The following is a 17662-nucleotide window of genomic DNA, read 5'->3' as shown; positions in this document are numbered from 1 at the left end:
TCTTTTTATTTTTTGTATATATTTTTTTATTCCGATTTCTTAGTGGGTGCTGCAGCACCGTCAGCACCCCTACTTCCCACGGCTATGTCTCAAACCGATCCAAATGTAACATTTTTGCCTCAAATTACTTTCTTTCTACCTTCCGAAAAACCTCTCATCTTTTGTGACAACTGAGTCATTCCACCTCAAAAAGCACAAGAAAGAGGATTTCGACAACCACCATCTCAGATTGTTCTGGAATCATTTCTGTTAGAAAGAGAAGATTAGCATTCCTGAAACATTATTTTGTTTAAATATAATTTGATCTCTGAGAAATTAAGCTAATTGATTGCACCCAAATTCGCAATTTTAATTTAAAGGATTCATATCAGAGGAGGCTGGTGGGAGGAGCTATAGGAGGATGGGCTCATTGTAATGGTTGGAATGGAATTAATGGAACGGTATCAAACGTTTGACTCCGTTTCATTTATTCCATTCCAGTCATTACAATGAGCCCCTCATCCTATAGCTCCTCCCACCAGCCTCCTCTGTTTCACATACTCTTCAATAAATATAGAAGTAATCCCACCCTAACAAATCAAATCAAATCAAATTTTATTGGTCACATGCGCCGAATACAACAGGTGCAGACATTACAGTAAAATGCTTACTTACAGCCTTTAACCAACAGTGCATTTATTTTTAATAAATATAAAACAACAACAAAAAAAGTGTTGAGAAAAAAAGAGCAGAAGTAAAATAAAATAACAGTAGGGAGACTATATATACAGGGGGTACCGGTGCAGAGTCAATGTGCGGGGGCACCGGCTAGTTGAGGTAGTTGAGGTAATATGTACATGTGGGTAGAGTTAAAGTGACTATGCATAAATAATTAACAGAGTAGCAGCAGCGTAAAAAGGATGGGGTGGGGGGGGCAGTGCAAATAGTCCGGGTAGCCATGATTAGCTGTTCAGGAGTCTTATGGCTTGGGGGTAGAAGCTGTAGACTTGGCACTCCGGTACCGCTTGCCGTGCGGTAGCAGAGAGAACAGTCTATGACTAGGGTGGCTGGAGTCTTTGACAATTTTGAGGGCCTTCCTCTGACACCGCCTGGTATAGAGGTCCTGGATGGCAGGAAGCTTGGCCCCAGTGATGTACTGGGCCGTACGCACTACCCTCTTTAGTGGGTGATGGTGATTTCAGATCAAAAGTGGGGGGCACAGCTAAGGTGCCTACATACACCACAGACATATACATCATTTACACACATGCACGCACGCACGCATTTACATTTACATATACATCATTTACACACACACACACACATGCACGCACCCATTTACATTTACATCATTTAGCAGACGCTCTTATCCAGAATGACTTACAAATTGGAAAACACGCACACACACACACACACACACACACACACACACACACACACACACACACACACATAAGTCAGCTCAGACAGACTCCCAGCCCTGACCCCATATTCGGACCATGCCCAATATGAACTATCACAAACCACTGATTCAGACGATGCCCAGAAACCCCTCAGAGGGAAATGAGCCCATACTTTCTTTGCCACTGCTCTGCTCTGTTCTGTTGAATTCATGCCATTACAGCATGCAGGCCAGACAGTCATACACTAATATGAATTCCAGCAGCATTTTGGTGGTAACCTCATATACAGTGTATTCGGAAAGTATTCAGACCCCTTGACTTTTTCCACATTTTGTTATGTTAGTCTTATTCGAAAATTGATTAAATTGTTTTGTTTTTTTCTCATCAATCTACACACAATACCCATAATGACAAAGCAAAAACAGTTTTTTAGAATGTTTTGCAAATTTATAAATAAAATAAATAAACTGAAATATCACATTTACATAAGTATTCAGACCTTTTACTCAGTACTTTGTTGAAGCACCTTTGGCAGCGATTACAGCCTTGATTCTTCTTGGGGATAATGCTACAAGCTTGGCACCCCTGTATTTGGGGCGTTTCTCCCATTCTTCTCTGCAGAACCTCTCAAGCTCTGTCAGGTTGGATGGGGAGCATCACTGCACATTTATTTTCAGGTCTCTCAAGAGATGTTCGGTCGGGTTCAAGTCCGGGCTCTGGCTGGCCCACTCAAGGACATTCAGAGACTTGTCCCAAAGCCACTCTTGCATTGCCTTGGCTGTGTGCTTAGGGTCATTGTCCTGTTGGAAGGTCACCTTCGCCCCAGTCTGAGGTCCTGAGCTCTCTGGAGCAGGTTTTCATCAAGGATCTCTCTGTACTTTGCTCTGTTCATCTTTCCCGAGATCCTAACTAGTCTCCAGTCCCTGTCGCTGAAAAACATCCCCACAGCATGATGCTGCCACCATCATTCTTCACAGTAGGGATAGTGCCAGGTTTCCTCCAGACGTGACGCTTGGCATTCAGGCCAAAGAGTTCAATCTTGGTTTCATCAGACCAGAGAATCTTGTTTCTCGTGGTCTGAGAGTCCGTCTACCATAAAGGCCTGATTGGTGGAGTGCACTGTATCTGAGAGAGAGAGAGAGAGAGAGAGAGAGATAAAGAAAGGAGACACACCCACCCAGCCCTGAGAACAACAGCCGCTGTACATACAGTGAGGGAAAAAAGTATTTGATCCCCTGCTGATTTTGTACGTTTGCCCACTGACAAAGAAATGATCAGTCTATAATTTTCATGGTAGGCAGAATAACAAACAAAAAATCCAGAAAAACGCATGTCAAAAATTGTATAAATTGATTTGCATTTTAATGAGGGAAATAAGTATTTGACCCCCTCTCAATCAGAAAGATTTCTGGCTCCCAGGTGTCTTTTATACAGGTAACGAGCTGAGATTAGGAGCACACTCTTAAAGGGAGTGCTCCTAATCTCAGCTTGTTACCTGTATAAAAGACACCTGTCCACAGAAGCAATCAATCAATCAGATTCCAAACTCTCCACCATGGCCAAGACCAAAGAGCTCTCCAAGGATGTCAGGGACAAGATTGTAGACATACACAAGGCTGGAATGGGCTACAAGACCATCGCCAAGCAGCTTGGTGAGAAGGTGACAACAGTTGGTGCGATTATTCGTAAATGGAAGAAACACAAAAGAACTGTCAATCTCCCTCGGCCTGGGGCTCCATGCAAGATCTCACCTCGTGAAGTTGCAATGATCATTAGAACGGTGAGGAATCAGCCCAGAACTACACGGGAGGATCTTGTCAATGATCTCAAGGCAGCTGGGACCATAGTCACCAAGAAAACAATTGGTAACACACTACGCCGTGAAGGACTGAAATCCTGCAGCGACCGCAAGGTCCCCCTGCTCAAGAAAGCACATATACAGGCCCGTCTGAAGTTTGCCAATGAACATCTGAATGATTCAGAGGAGAACTGGGTGAAAGTGTTGTGGTCAGATGAGACCAAAATCAAGCTCTTTGGCATCAACTCAACTCGCCGTGTTTGGAGGAGGAGGAATGCTGCCTATGACCCCAAGAACACCATCCCCACCGTCAAACATGGAGGTGGAAACATTATGCTTTGGGGGTGTTTTTCTGCTAAGGGGACAGGACAACTTCACTGCATTAAAGGGATGATGGACGGGGCCATGTACCATCAAATCTTGGGTGAGAACCTCCTTCCCTCAGCCAGGGCATTGAAAATGGGTCGTGGATGGGTATTCCAGCATGATAATGACCCAAAACACACGGCCAAGGCCACAAAGGAGTGGCTCAAGAAGAAGAACATTAAGGTCCTGGAGTGGCCTAGCCAGTCTCCAGACCTTAATCCCATAGAAAATCTGTGGAAGGAGCTGAAGGTTCGAGTTGCCAAACGTCAGCCTCGAAACCTTAATGACTTGGAGAAGATCTGTAAAGAGTAGTGGGACAAAATCCCTCCTGAGATGTGTGCAAACCTGGTGGCCAACTACAAGAAACGTCTGACCTCTGTGATTGCCAACAAGGGTTTTGCCACCAAGTACTAAGTCATGTTTTGCAGAGGAGTCAAATACTTATTTCCCTCATTAAAATGCAAATCAATTTATAACATTTTTGACATGCGTTTTTCTGGATTTTTTTGTTGTTATTCTGTCTCTCACTGTTCAAATAAACCTACCATTAAAATTATAGACTGATCATTTCTTTGTCAGTGGGCAAACGTACAAAATCAGCAGGGGATCAAATACTTTTTTCCCTCACTGTAGAATCACTGGTCACTTTAATAATGGAACACTGGTAATGTTTACATACTGTTTTACTCATTTCATATGTACTGTATTCTAGTCAATGCCATCCCATTCAACTAACGCTGTATATATACTATTCTATCCTATGTATTCTACAGATATACTAAATATTCTATCCACATAATGTCTATACACACACACACACACAGAAGTCAGCTCAAACAGATCCAGCTCAGAGGCCCAGCTCATGACTTCCATCAGCAGCAGATTTGAATTTAGAATGGAAAATGAATGTGTTTATGCAAGAAATTTTTGTGCATCGAACTGTATCACATCAATCTGAATCACATCGATTCATTCCTCTAATCAAACCGAATCACACTGAATCGTTTGAAAATAAAACGTATCGTTCCTGTACCGTATCGGAGCCCATGTATCTAGATACTTGTAACGTATACGCAGGGAGTCAGGAAGCAGGTGCAGAAGGTGAGTTTAATAATAATAATCATCATCATCATCATCATGAAGATAATGCAAAACAGGAGACGCATACTGAACGTCACCAAAACCAATACTGCCTGATGACAGAGGCTACTGAGGGCTATATGAAGGGAGAGTAATCAGGGTGGTGATGAAGTCCAGGTGTGCGTAACGATGGGGAGCAGGCGTGCGCAATGACGGTTGCCAGGTGTGCAAAATGTGGGTTGCCAGGACCGGTGGTTAGTAGACCGGCGAAGTCAAAACGCCAGAGGGAGGGAGCCGGAGTAGGCGTGACAATACGTATCGAGTATTCATGAAAGGGAAAGATGCAAATCAAATTCAGACTTTTTATCCCCGTTTCGTTCCATTTGCTTCCATTTAAGAAACGTTTTTCAACAGAATCGGTGGAATGAATACACCTCTGATCACGTGTAAACACAGTTCACTTTCATAGCAGCCACGTTGTATTTCTTCTCGCATCTATGTGGTCTCCTCCTCTCACCTTTTCCCTTCGCTTGTGGACTTCAATGCACAACACATCAGCTGTATGTGACCAGGCGAAAAAACCTTTCTAAGCCAAACCATATCATAACCGCTACACACAGCCTACATCGTTGACACCATATTACCTAAAGAAACGTCATAGTCAACATAGCTAATAGAACTAACATGTTAGTAAACCCGCCACAATCATGCAGTAACGTTATAGTGTACAGTCAGTAAGCAGTTTAGCACTTACACCAGTGGGCCCCAGTGGCAATACATTTGTAAAACCAAAAGCTTACCTTGACTTGGAAGAGTTCCAGTGTTGTGTTGGATAGTCATAGCCAGCTAGCTAACATAGCATCCCTCTGTTTGAGCAGGGTGTTGGAGTAGGCTAAACTAGCTAGCTGCATTAGTGAAGTGAATCTCTTGCTTCTCCTTCATTTTGGAATAGATACATTTGTTCAAAACTGTTCAACTATTGTCTTTGTCTCTCTTTGAGTCAACTACTCACCACATTTTATGCACTGCAGTGCTAGCTAGCTGTAGCTTATGCTTTCAGTACTAGATTCATTCTCTGATCCTTTGATTGGGTGGACAACATGTCAGTTCATGCTGCAAGAGTTCTGATAGGTTGGAGGACGTCCTCTGGAAGTTGTCATAATTACTGTCTAAGTCTATGGAAGGGGGTGAGAACCTTGAGCCTCCTAGGTTTTGTACTGAAGTCAATGTACCCAGAGGAGGACGGAAGCTAGCTGTCCTTCGGCTACACCATGGTGCTACCCTACAGAGTGCTGTTGAGGCTACTGTAGACCTTCATTGCAAAACAGTGTGTTTTAATCAATTATTTGGTGAGGTGAATATATTTAGTATAGTTTTATCTAAAACTGATGTTAAATGTTTTACAATTTAAATTTTTATGGAATTCACTGAGGAGGATGGTCCTCCCCTTCCTCATCTGAGGAGCCTCCACTGCTACCTACTGAGTCTCAATCAGAATCAATTGAATTGGGATGCTTATTTGGGTGAGGAAATACTGATTCTTCTCTTCTCTCTCAGGGGTGTTGAAATGTCCGGGGCCGCAGTGCCCGGTCTGTGCCTCACCCAAACACATGAAGGGTTGTGGCCTTTTGCAGCAGAAAGACCTATCCTGCACCCCGCCTGTAATCTCCACCAATCCCAGAGCCTCATCTCAGGAGGATGGCGAAGTTCAACCAATAGAAACTTTTAGAGAAGCTTTAGGCGATGCCTCCCTGGGGATGTCCGACCAACAGGGGAATGCCGTTGATCTGAAGTGTAACATCACACACTCCTCACAGACTCCTGACATTACCTCACCACACCTTTCCTCCTCCTCCATCCCCCTCTCCCTCTCCCTCTCTCTCTCCCTCTCTCTGGACTGTGGGGTGGATGTGCACAGCTATGAGAGGCTGTGGAGGCTGCTGGCCTACTACAGTGAGACGCCTGTCAGGCTTCAGAGAGAAATCATGTTGAGTAAAGCCCCAAGACTTGCCTACAGGTATGAAAATACATAAACACACAAGACACAATCCTGTGTTATTATCCTCTTTACCTGTACAATTTTGTTTTAACCCTAACACATAGATCAAATATGTCCTTTCTTGTCCTTCAGGTACAGACAGACAGCAGAGAAGGAGGGCTACTACCATACAGGGGTCAAGGCCAATCTCCAAGCCCAGCCTGCCTGGTTACTGCAGCCCCATGTCAGTCTAGAGCTCAACAGAGCTCAGTCCAGTGCCCACAGGGTTAAACTGACCCTGTCCACCCTGGTATCTGCCCCCCCAGACCCCCCATCCCCACACTCCTGGGTCCTCATCCAGACCAACCACACCCACACAGCTTTTACTGCAGCTGCAGACAGCCAGATCCACCTGCCCTGCCCTGTCCTCAGTTCTATTGCAGACCTAAGCTCTCGAGACCCCAGGCTCCAATGGGTTTTCCCAGATGGTTCAACAGTCTCCTCTCCCTACCGCAGCTCAGATGGTAGGATCCGGGTGTCTGGCCAGGGGCTGGTCCTGCAGAGAGTGGATCACTCTGATGCTGGACTGTACTACTGCGTGGCCCGGGCGGGGGGAGATGTTGATGTTCTCCCCCTCCGTCTGGCGGTGGTAGAATCATCCAACCCTCCCCCAGGGGAGGAGCTTGGCCCTGCTGTGACTGGATTGGTTGGAGACCCTGTCAGTCTGCCGTGCGAGGCCTCTGGTACACCGAGGGTTGAGGTGAACTGGGTTCTTCCTGGCGGGAGAGTGGTAGGGAGTAGGAACGAGGGGAGGAGAAAGGGGGCGGCAGGGGTGAATGTCTTGGCCAACGGTACCCTGTCTCTCCCCCTCCCTGCGCTGGGAGACGCAGGCCTGTACCGGTGTGTAGCGGTGAACCTGCACGGTGTTGACTCTCTCTCCACCAGACTGACGCTCATCCCGCATCCTTCTGACACCTCATCACGCATGAGATATCCCATGAGGCCACAATCTGCGTTGGGGGTGTCCAACAGGGTACCAGCCCCTTTGAGTGAGGAGGTTGAAGAGGGGGGGTCAGGAGATGACGAGGGGGAGGAGGAGAACATGCTGCCCACCAGGGCAGGTTACAACAGGACACGGCGCCCCCCCATCAGATCCCACACGGTGAGGATGGAGGGAAGCAGACCACCCCAAAAGGGCAAGAGGCCCTTGAGGAGAGGCTTCCCTGTGGAGCAGAGGAGGAACAGGCTGGAGGGCCGGCGGAGCTTTAACCTGGCCAAGCACAAGATAGACCCTCAGAAATGGGCCGACCTGCTGGCTAAGATACGTGAAAGGACTGCCCCTAAAGACTCCCTGTATGTACCACCCCCAACGAGATCACATACTATCACCTCAGCCCCAACTGAAGCACAGACAACCACCCCAACTGAAGCACAGACAACCACCTCAACCCCAACTGAAGCACAGACAACCACCTCATCCCCAACTGAAGCACAGACAACCACCTCATCCCCAACTGAAGCACAGACAACCACCTCAACCCCAACTAGAGCACAGTCAACCAGAATACAGACAGATAGCAGACATATAGAAAGCAATGACACAACCAGAACGCAGACAACCAGAACAAATCCAGGCAGCACACAGCCAGAAAGTACACAGACAACCAGAAGAAAGCCAGGCAGCACACAGCCAGGCAGCACACAGCCAGACAGAATACAGACCGAGAGAATACAGACAACTAAAACACAGACAACCAGAATACAGCCAGACACCACACTACCAAACAGCACACCAGAGGTAACAGTGGGAAGAAACTCAGATCAACGTCCTGTATTGGACTCAGAGGCTGATTCCTCAAAGAGTTCTTCCATAGATGTCCCCAGTCTACAGGAAGAGGGGTTAAACGCCGTCCACACATCACTATTCCCAGACCTGCTAACAAAGGATAGAGTGGCCCCAGAGACACCAAACACTGCAGATCCGAGCAATAACTTCCCTCAGACCCCTCAGTCAAACACAGAAACAGAGACAGGGACAGAAACAGAGACAGAGAGTTCTCCTAAAAGCACAAAGCCAACCTACAATGTCAATGACATTAGCACAGAGGAAAGGAGACAGAGTGTTACTCCTGTAAGGACCACAGGGGAGGGGGAGAGGACTGGAACACCAAACTCTGGAAAGGTAATATTCTCCAATTCTGATCCGTCACGACCCAGAAGCCCCTGGAATGCCAGCAATAGGCCTGGCCAGAGGAGACGCATCAACAGACCCAGAGGACGACCCACGCCCCGCCAGAGCACCCCAGGTCCAACCTCCCCTCGCCAGAATACCCTAAGTCCCACTACCACCAGAGCAGCACTTACAAAGCCCAGCGAACTGCCAGTAGCTACTACTACCATTACTATAAGCACTATTACAACTACAACTACTACTCCATCCTCTACTAGGATCACTGCTCCATCAAGCACATCTGTCTCCCCCCCTGCCTCCCTTCCTGCCTTGCCCCCTTTGCCCCAGACACACACAGACAGGGTGACTCACTCAGCAAACACTGCTGCTCGGCTCCCTGACAGGTCCCAAACGACTGTCACACACACAGGCAAACATACACCCACAGTTACTCACAGTCACACAGAAAAACAGAGTTATGCTGAAACAGAGGGTCAGGTCGGGGCCACTCCAAAAGAGCAGGATCCATCTGTCTTCAACCAACACAACCCAGAGGATGTCAAAGCAACATCCCCTCGGTCTGGAACCACACCAGGTGGAACAACACCTACTGGTACTGAGAAAGAACCCAGTGAGATAGAATCCAGTGAGATAGAACCACTCTACCCAGAAACTGAGGAAGAACTCAGTGAGATAGAACCACCAGCAACTGATGAAGAAGAACCCAGTGAGATAGAACCACCAGCAACTGATGAAGAAGATCCCAGTGAGATAGAAACACCAGCAACTGATGAAGAAGAACCCAGTGAGATAGAACCACCAGCCTCTGAAGAAGAACCCAGTGAGATAGAACCACCAGCAACTGATGAAGAAGAACAAAGTGAGATAGAACCACCAGCAACTGATGAAGAACCCAGTGGGATAGAACCACCAGCAACTGATGAAGAACCCAGTGGGATAGAACCACCAGCAACTGATGAGGATCCCAGTGAGATAGAACCACTCTACCCAACCACTGATGAAGAACCCAGTGTAATAGAGGGTGTCAAAGCAACTCCCCCTCAGTCTAGAACAACCACACCAGGCAGAACAACACCTACTGGCACTGAGAAAGAACCCAGTGAGATAGAACCAGTCTACCCAGCCACTGAGGAAGAACCCAGTGAGATAGAACCACCAGCCATGGATGAAGAACCCAGTGAGATAGAACCACTAGCAACTGATGAAGAACCCAGTGCGATAGAACCACTAGCAACTGATGAAGAACCCAATGAGATAGAACCACCAGCAACTGATGAAGAAGAACCCAGTGAGATAGAACCACTAGCAACTGATGAAGAAGAACCCAGTGAGATAGAACCACCAGCAACTGATGAAGAACCCAGTGAGATAGAACCACCAGCAAGTGATGAAGAACCCAATGAGATAGAACCAGCAGCCACTGAAGAAGAACCCAGTGAGATAGAACCATCAGCATCTGATGAAGAACCCAGTGAGATAGAACCACTCTACCCAATCACTGAGGAAGAACCCAGTGAGATAGAACCAGTCTATCTAGCACCTGATGAACCAGAGGAGAGACAGCCAGAGTCAGACATAGACAGCTCTTTTTCATCTACAAAACAACTACTGCCCCCAACTACAGCTAATACAGCAGCTACCACGGCTTCAGCCATCACCTCCTCTACAGTCATCACCTTTATTAGAAGAACTACCACTATAACTATTCCTACAACTACAACTACTACCACTAGTCCTACAACTGCTACCACTATTCCTACAACTACTGCCACTATTCCTACAACAACTGTTTCTACAACTACCACTACTATTCCTACAACTACTACCACTATTTCTACAACTACTACTACTATACCTACAACTACTATTTCTACAACTACTACTACTACTACTACTATTCCTACTACTATTCCCACTACTACTACCACTCCTACTAGTACAACAGTCTGGAGGAAACCAGGAGTAAACTCCATCTCAGACTCACATGGTAGTCGCTACCGCCCCCCATCTTACCCCACCTACTCACAACACTCCAGCAGCCGGCACCCCTATGTCATCACTAGGCCTGACCCAGTCAGAACTCCACTTCAAACTCCACCCCCTATAAAACACGCACCCTCTCTACCACACCCTGTCAAGCCAAAACTTCTTCTCCCAGATGTTTTAGAGACCCCTTCCTCTGCAGTCCCCACCAACAGAGCTCCCTCCAGCCCCCCAAAGGCCTCCCCACCCACCACAGGCACTCAGGCTGGGCTCAACCCTGCCTCCACCCCTCCTCATTCCCTTCCAGCGTCTCCAGACCGTAGTATGACTGCCCAACGCCCCCCTCAGACCTCCGTCTTGCGTGTCCGGCCCCGTATCGCTCCCCCTCACATGCGCCCCATGTCTGTCCCAGCTGAGATTGATGCCCTCCTGCCCTGCGAGGCCATTGGACAGCCTCCTCCAACAATCACCTGGACCAAGGTCTCCACAGGTACGCTATACACTCTACTCTCAGTTATACACACAATACATGCTACTGTCACTCACATACACACAATATGTACTTTGTCATACACACACGTTACTCAATACACTCACTACTGTCACTCTTACACACAATATGTACTTTGTCATACACACACGTTACTCAATACACTCACTACTGTCACTCACATACACACAATATGTACTTTGTCATACACACGTTACTCAATACACTCACTACTGTCACTCACATACACACAATACGCCACTCAATATGTATTTCTGTCTGTCCTAGGAGCTGTGATGTCACTGGACTCCAAGGCAGAGCGTTTCCAGGTCCTACCCAACGGAACCTTTCTCATCCGGAGTGTGCAGGTCCAGGACCGGGGGACATATATCTGCAGCGCACAGAACTCTGTGGGCCTGGACCGTGCCATGGTGACCCTGGAGGTCTGGTCCCGCCCACCCCACATTCAGCTACCCAACCACAGAGATGCAACGGTGCACCAGGGGGGTGAGGTGAGGTTGGAGTGTCGGGCTCAGGGGGTGCCGGTCCCTCTGCTGTCCTGGGTGCTACCTGACCGCTCCGTCCTAACCCCCGACCCTAACCCCAACCCTGCCCTTGGCCCTCACTCCCGGGTGTCTATATTCCCTAATGGTACTCTGCGTATCTTGGTGGCCGGCCCAGCAGACAGAGGACTGTATCGCTGTGTAGCTTCCAACCCATCAGGGGCTGGCAGTCTGTCAGTCCGACTCCATGTGTCCTCCCTGCCTCCAGCCATCCAGCAGCCCAGAGAGGAGAGGATAACCCGGCCCGCTGGTATGCCTCTCTACGCCCAATGCTCTGCCCGGGGAGCCCCCGCTCCCTCCATCCGCTGGAGGACCCCTGACGGCACCCTTCTGCGCCCATCTCAATTCCTCAACGGGAACCTGTTTGTCCTCCCCAATGCCACCTTGCTGATACGCAAGCTGGCCACTAAGGACTCTGGGAGCTACGAGTGCCTGGCGACTAATGCGGTGGGTGGGGATAAGAGGACGGTGAGGGTGGAGGTGACTGGAGATGGAGGAGTAGGAGGAGGAGAAGTTGGCTCCACGGATAAAATGACCTTCTCTTCCATTAACAGTAACTTTGAGCTTCCCCCCTCCTCCCCTGTCCTTAACCCTCCCCTCCCACCCTCCTCCCCCCTCAGTAAGGCTAGGATTCTCTCCACCTCTCCATCCAGTTCTATAGTCATATATGGTGAATCTCTGCTCCTTCACTGTTCAGCAACCGGCAACCCAGAGCCTAGAGTGGTCTGGAGGACACCTGGCAAGAAACTAGTGGATGCCCACTACAGGTGTGTGTTTGTCCATATTGATTACTGATCTGTTTTTCTGACAAAACTATCGGTAGAGTTGAAAATGCGATGGAAACACATTGAACTTTAGATTGTTATTCGGTACATGAAAACTGAAGCGTAAAAGTATATTTTGTGTGCACTGTCATCACGCACTGATTTTTATCCGCAACAAGTCCATTTGGTGGAAACATGCCACTGCTGGGAAAATGTACATATTTTCTTTATGCGGATTCTAGAATATTTGCATGAAAATCTGTCGCCAATTGGATGGAAACCTAGCTACTGTCATGGAAAGAGCAGTTGTTCCTAATGTTTTGTACACTCAGTTTCTGTGTCTTGTGCTTATCTAACCTTATCCTCTCTGTGTTGTATTTACAGTTTTGACAAGAGGATGAAGGTGCACAGTAATGGAACCCTGTATATCCAGTCCGTGACGGAGAAAGACGGGGGGGGCTATTTATGTGTTGCGCGAAATAAGATGGCTGACGACTACCGCATCCTCCAGGTCACCGTGGTCACAAAGCCTGCTAAGATTAAGCCAAAGCAGCCATCCAATCAGAAGGTGGTATCGTATGGAGCAGCTCTAAAGGTAGACTGTCTGGCGACCGGCCAGCCCGACCCCGCGGTAAGATGGAGCCTGCCGAATGGAACCTCAGTGAAAAGTGTCCTGTTGCAGTTGGAAGAGAGAAGGGGGCGCAGTCGGCGACTGGTGGTGTTTGACAATGGAACACTGTACCTCCCCTCAGTGGAGATGGGGCAGGAGGGGGAGTATGTCTGCCATGCTGAGAACCATGGGGGTAGGGACACTATGAGGGTGATGGTCAAAGTCCTCACCTCACCCCCCTCCTTCCCCAGCACCAAATATGAGGTAATCAAGGTGCAACAAGGGGGCCAGGTGGCTCTGAACTGTGGGGCCAAAGGACAGCCTGTCCCTACGATCACATGGCTCTCTCCAATGAATCGTGTCCTCCCAGTGGAAGGATCAGGTCCGGTTGTGGTGCGGCAAGATGGGTCCTTGGTGATCCAGGGGGCTAGAGGGGCTGATGGAGGAAATTACACCTGCCGAGCCAGCAACGCTGCTGGGGAGAGGAGCAAGGTGATGGGGGTGGAGGTGATGGTGACCCCACCCAGCTTTACTCTGAATGGGGCTGGGGGTGGGATCAATGGGGCAGACAGACAGACAGCTGTTGTTAGTGGTAGTGGACTCAGTGCTGTGATCTCCATCAGTCAGTCTGCAGGGAGGGATCATAGGGTCAGTGCAGGTAATTGTGTCAATAATAATGGAGACAGGAATGTAGGGGACCAAAGGGTCTCAGCAGTTAGAGGCCAGACAGTTCTTCTGCCATGTCCATCCCAGGGCTTCCCTCCACCCCGCCTGGCCTGGTTGCTGCCCGGTAACGGGGTTCTCCCGGTGCCCTACTATGGCAGCAGACTCACCGTGCACCGCAATGGAACCCTGGAGCTGAGGGGGGTGAGGGCAAGCGACGCCGGCATGTTGGTGTGTGTCAATCGCAGTGAGAGGGGCGAGGCTCGGATAATGGTACACCTGGAGGTCTCAGACACAAAGGACACACCTCACTCCAGAGGCTCAGTGACCACCGAGAAACCTTGCCCTGTAGGCCCAGTCAGCACAGAGCAACTTCGCACAGGAGGCCCAGACACAGAGGAGACACCAAGCCCCAGAGGCCCAGTGACCACAGAGAAATCTCGCCAGGAGACACCTCGCCCCACAGGTCCAGTCACCACTGAGAAACCTCGCCCCAGAGGCCCAGTGCCAGAGGCAGGAAGGAGTGTCGTCCTGGAAAGGAAGCCTGTGGTCACCAGCATATCAGGCTCTCTGGTCAGCATCATCAACGGAGAAAATCTACAGCTACCCTGCCCCCAGACAGACAGCCCCAGTCAGGGCTCCAGCCAGACACAGTCTCTGACCTGGAAGTTGCCCAGCGGGGTGGTCGTGTCTCGGGGCCAGACAGCAGGGACGGGTCGGTACTCAGTCCTGGATGACGGGACTCTGACGGTGCAGCAGGTGTCTGTGTTCGACAGGGGGACCTACTCCTGCCGATCCACCAATCAGGACACGTCGTCTATCCTGACAGTTCCAGTGATTGTCATCGCCTACCCCCCTCGCATCACCAATGGCCCCCCTCCCCTCACCTACACCCGTCCCGGGGTTGACGTTCAGCTAACCTGCTACGTCATAGCAACCCCCCGAGCGACCATCACCTGGGAGATGCCAGACCAATCCCAGCTCAGGGTCACAGGTCAGGCCCGTCTCTATGGCAACCGGTACCTGAGTCCCCAGGGTTCCCTGGTGATCCAGAACCCGACCAGCAGAGACACAGGGTTCTACCGTTGTTCTGCATGGAACGTCATTGGAGCCGACACCAAGGCCACTTATCTACATGTGATCTAACAGAACACACACACACACACACATCATTTTTGCCCAAAGAAACTGCAAAGTTGAGTGCAAAAAATACTGTTAAACTAAAGACTGAAGTGTTGATAAAAGGTTGTAAATAGAGAATTTAAAAAACACATGCATCTTATAGCCAGAGTGTGTTAAAGTTGGAAAAGCAATCAGCAGCTCTGAGAAGCACCAGCATCCATCAGTAATAAATAACAGTGTCAACACATACTATATCAGGCAGTAATAACATCAGCTGTTGAAATACACATCATGCAATACAACATATTCAGCTCTGTATTACAACCTGTATGTTTATGTGAACCTTTACCTCCATAATATCTTAAAGCGGCCTAATTTATCTTGCTGTATAGTTGTGTATTGATGAGCAGAGCAAATGTATGACAGTGGTCACAGAACTCCTCCAGTGATAGTTCTGTGGAGCCACAGGAGTCTGCAGTGCTCTGTTTCTGCAGCGCTCTGTGTCTGCAGCGCTCTGTGTCTGCAGCACTCTGTGTCTGCAGCTCTCTGTGTCTGCAGCTCTCTGTGTCTGCAGCTCTCCAACCCTGCAGGCTCGACCACTCCTCCAGCCATAGGCTGTACATACATCCCAGATCATGTCAAATAAACACAACAGATGCCAAGTCTTTGAAGATGGTATTTGTAGTAATTACATATGTTTAATATACAGTAGCAAAGATTTGTGTGTGGCTCCAGTGTCACATCAAGCATGTGTAATATCCATGTGAAAGCTGATATCATTCATGTTTTTATAAACACTCCTTTTGTGTTTTCATTTCATTTAAATTATTTGTCTTGTAAAGACTGTGATGTAAAGTTGTTATGTTGTGCTTCTAGTCATAAAGAGAGAGATGTACTGTATATCTAATCTCTCACTAGCCTTTTTTAAATTATGCTTTATTTTCAACTGCTTTATTTTACGCTCATCAAAGCGTGGTCTGTTGGGTGTGTGTGTGTTTGTGTGTATGTGTTTGTGTGTGTCCTGGGGGGGGACAGAAACAGTGGGTTTGTTTGGGAACATCAGGCTTTGTATCCCATGACTCTCAGCAGAAAAAACAGGAAATGGGTCTTAAGGACAGATAAGTCGTGCTTGTGACATCATCACACCTACGCTTCCCTGGGAGCCCATTTTCCAAAACACAGTTGCTTCCTATTCCAACTCCATTACTCTCTTATTAGACATGTATTAACTCCATTACACCGGTATTATAGAGATATTTTCTTTATTTCAAACAGTCTAAAATCTTTATCAAAAATCGCTATCTGTGTTCCTCTCACAGGACATTGCAGCTGCATTATAATACTAGTGCAATGCTGTTTCACCTATAGACAATATGTTACACTTATCTACATATTTGATGGGAAGGGTCTGTAGACATGACAAATGTAGATGTAACCAAATCAATCCAGGTGGATGAAAGTTTTTCATCAGTTTTGATAATTTCAGTCAGCAAGTGGTTTCAGACAGTCGGTCCACTAGACTTGACTCAGTCACCATGGGAACCCAGACGATGACTGAAACGATCCAAACATACCAAAGTCTATTGAATCCCATATAGCACTGATACCAAAACAGAGGAGTGAGAGGGTTGGAGGTGGTGGAGTGGGGGGATTTAGGGAAAACACACACACGCACACAGTGAGACCTGGTCCTGCTTCTCCTTGTGTCTGATTGAGGTGGATGATTCCGGACCCTCCCTGACCCTGATGTCTCCCAGTGCTGGACTGTGTGGAGTGTGGTGCGTGCGTCCATGTGAGCGTATGTCTGTGTGCATGCTTGCGCACCTGTGTGTGTGTGTGTGTGTGTGTGCATGTGTGTTGTGTGTCTGTGAAATGTTATATAAAATCTAGGATGTAACATATATGTGCAATATAAGACAGCCGGGTTGCATTATTCTACATCAAAACATGAGGATGTTTCACAACACCTGGGCCTTCTATAAGGAGGGTTCTGCTGTTGTTCTGGTATGGGGAGAGCAGCACACTGGGTTCTCACTGAATGGGCCAGGAGAAGACAACACCATCTCCACCATCTAAACCTCTAACACTTAGTTTAGGAAGAGATGGGTTAGTTAGGAGGAAATGGGTTAGTTTAGGAGTAGATGGGTTAGTTAGGAGGAAATTGGTTAGTTTAGGAGGAGATGGGTTAGTCAGGAGGAGATGGGTTAGTTTAGGAGGAGATGGGTTCATTTAGGAAGAGATGGGTTAGTTTGGGAGGAGATGGGTTAGTGTAGGAGGAGATGGGTTAGTTAGGAGAAGATGGGTTCATTTTGAAAGAGATGGGTTAGTTAGTAGGAGATGGGTTAGTTTAGGAGGAGGTGGATTAGTTTAGGAGATGGATTAGTTAGGAGAAGATGGGTTAGTTTAGGAGGAAATAGGTTAGTTAGGAGGAGATGGGTTAGTTTAAGGGGAGATGGGTTAGTTAGGGGATTAGTTGGGTTTAGTTGAAGAGGGTTAGGTATGTGACTGGGCTGTAGGATGAGGACATAGACACACACACACACACACACACACACACACACACACACACACACACACACACACACACACACAGGGATAGTTTAGTATGTGGGTCAGGCAGGGGTGGGGCGTTACAGTTGGACAGGCAGATAGAACCGATACAGTCAAGGCTC

At 48.1% G+C, this 17662-nt stretch overlaps 1 protein-coding gene across 1 annotated transcript; it reads left to right on the top strand.

Moving 5' to 3' along the window:
* The first annotated feature begins 4835 nt into the window (after positions 1–4835).
* On the top strand, positions 4836–15875 carry LOC121572531 (matrix-remodeling-associated protein 5-like). Its single transcript, XM_041884584.2, has 5 exons — positions 4836–4849; positions 6758–11268; positions 11557–12329; positions 12456–12598; positions 12980–15875. The coding sequence occupies exons 1-5, from the start codon at positions 4836–4838 to the stop codon at positions 15012–15014; spliced, it is 7476 nt and encodes a 2491-aa protein (XP_041740518.1). The 3' UTR covers positions 15015–15875.
* The last annotated feature ends 1787 nt before the right edge of the window (positions 15876–17662 follow it).

This window comes from Coregonus clupeaformis, chromosome 29 (genome assembly GCF_020615455.1).
Source record: "Coregonus clupeaformis isolate EN_2021a chromosome 29, ASM2061545v1, whole genome shotgun sequence".
Taxonomy (NCBI): Eukaryota; Metazoa; Chordata; class Actinopteri; order Salmoniformes; family Salmonidae; genus Coregonus; species Coregonus clupeaformis.
The sequence above is the reverse complement of the archived record's forward strand: the minus strand, read 5'-3'. Positions and strand labels throughout refer to the sequence as shown.

What these genes read in the sequence shown, in the direction of transcription:
- LOC121572531 (XM_041884584.2), top strand. An exon ending in CTGGACCAAGGTCTCCACAG is followed by an intron (nt 11,269 to 11,556) that starts GTACGCTATACA and finishes TGTCTGTCCTAG; the next exon opens with GAGCTGTGATGTCACTGGAC. An exon ending in AGGTGACTGGAGATGGAGGA is followed by an intron (nt 12,330 to 12,455) that starts GTAGGAGGAGGA and finishes CCCCTCAGTAAG; the next exon opens with GCTAGGATTCTCTCCACCTC.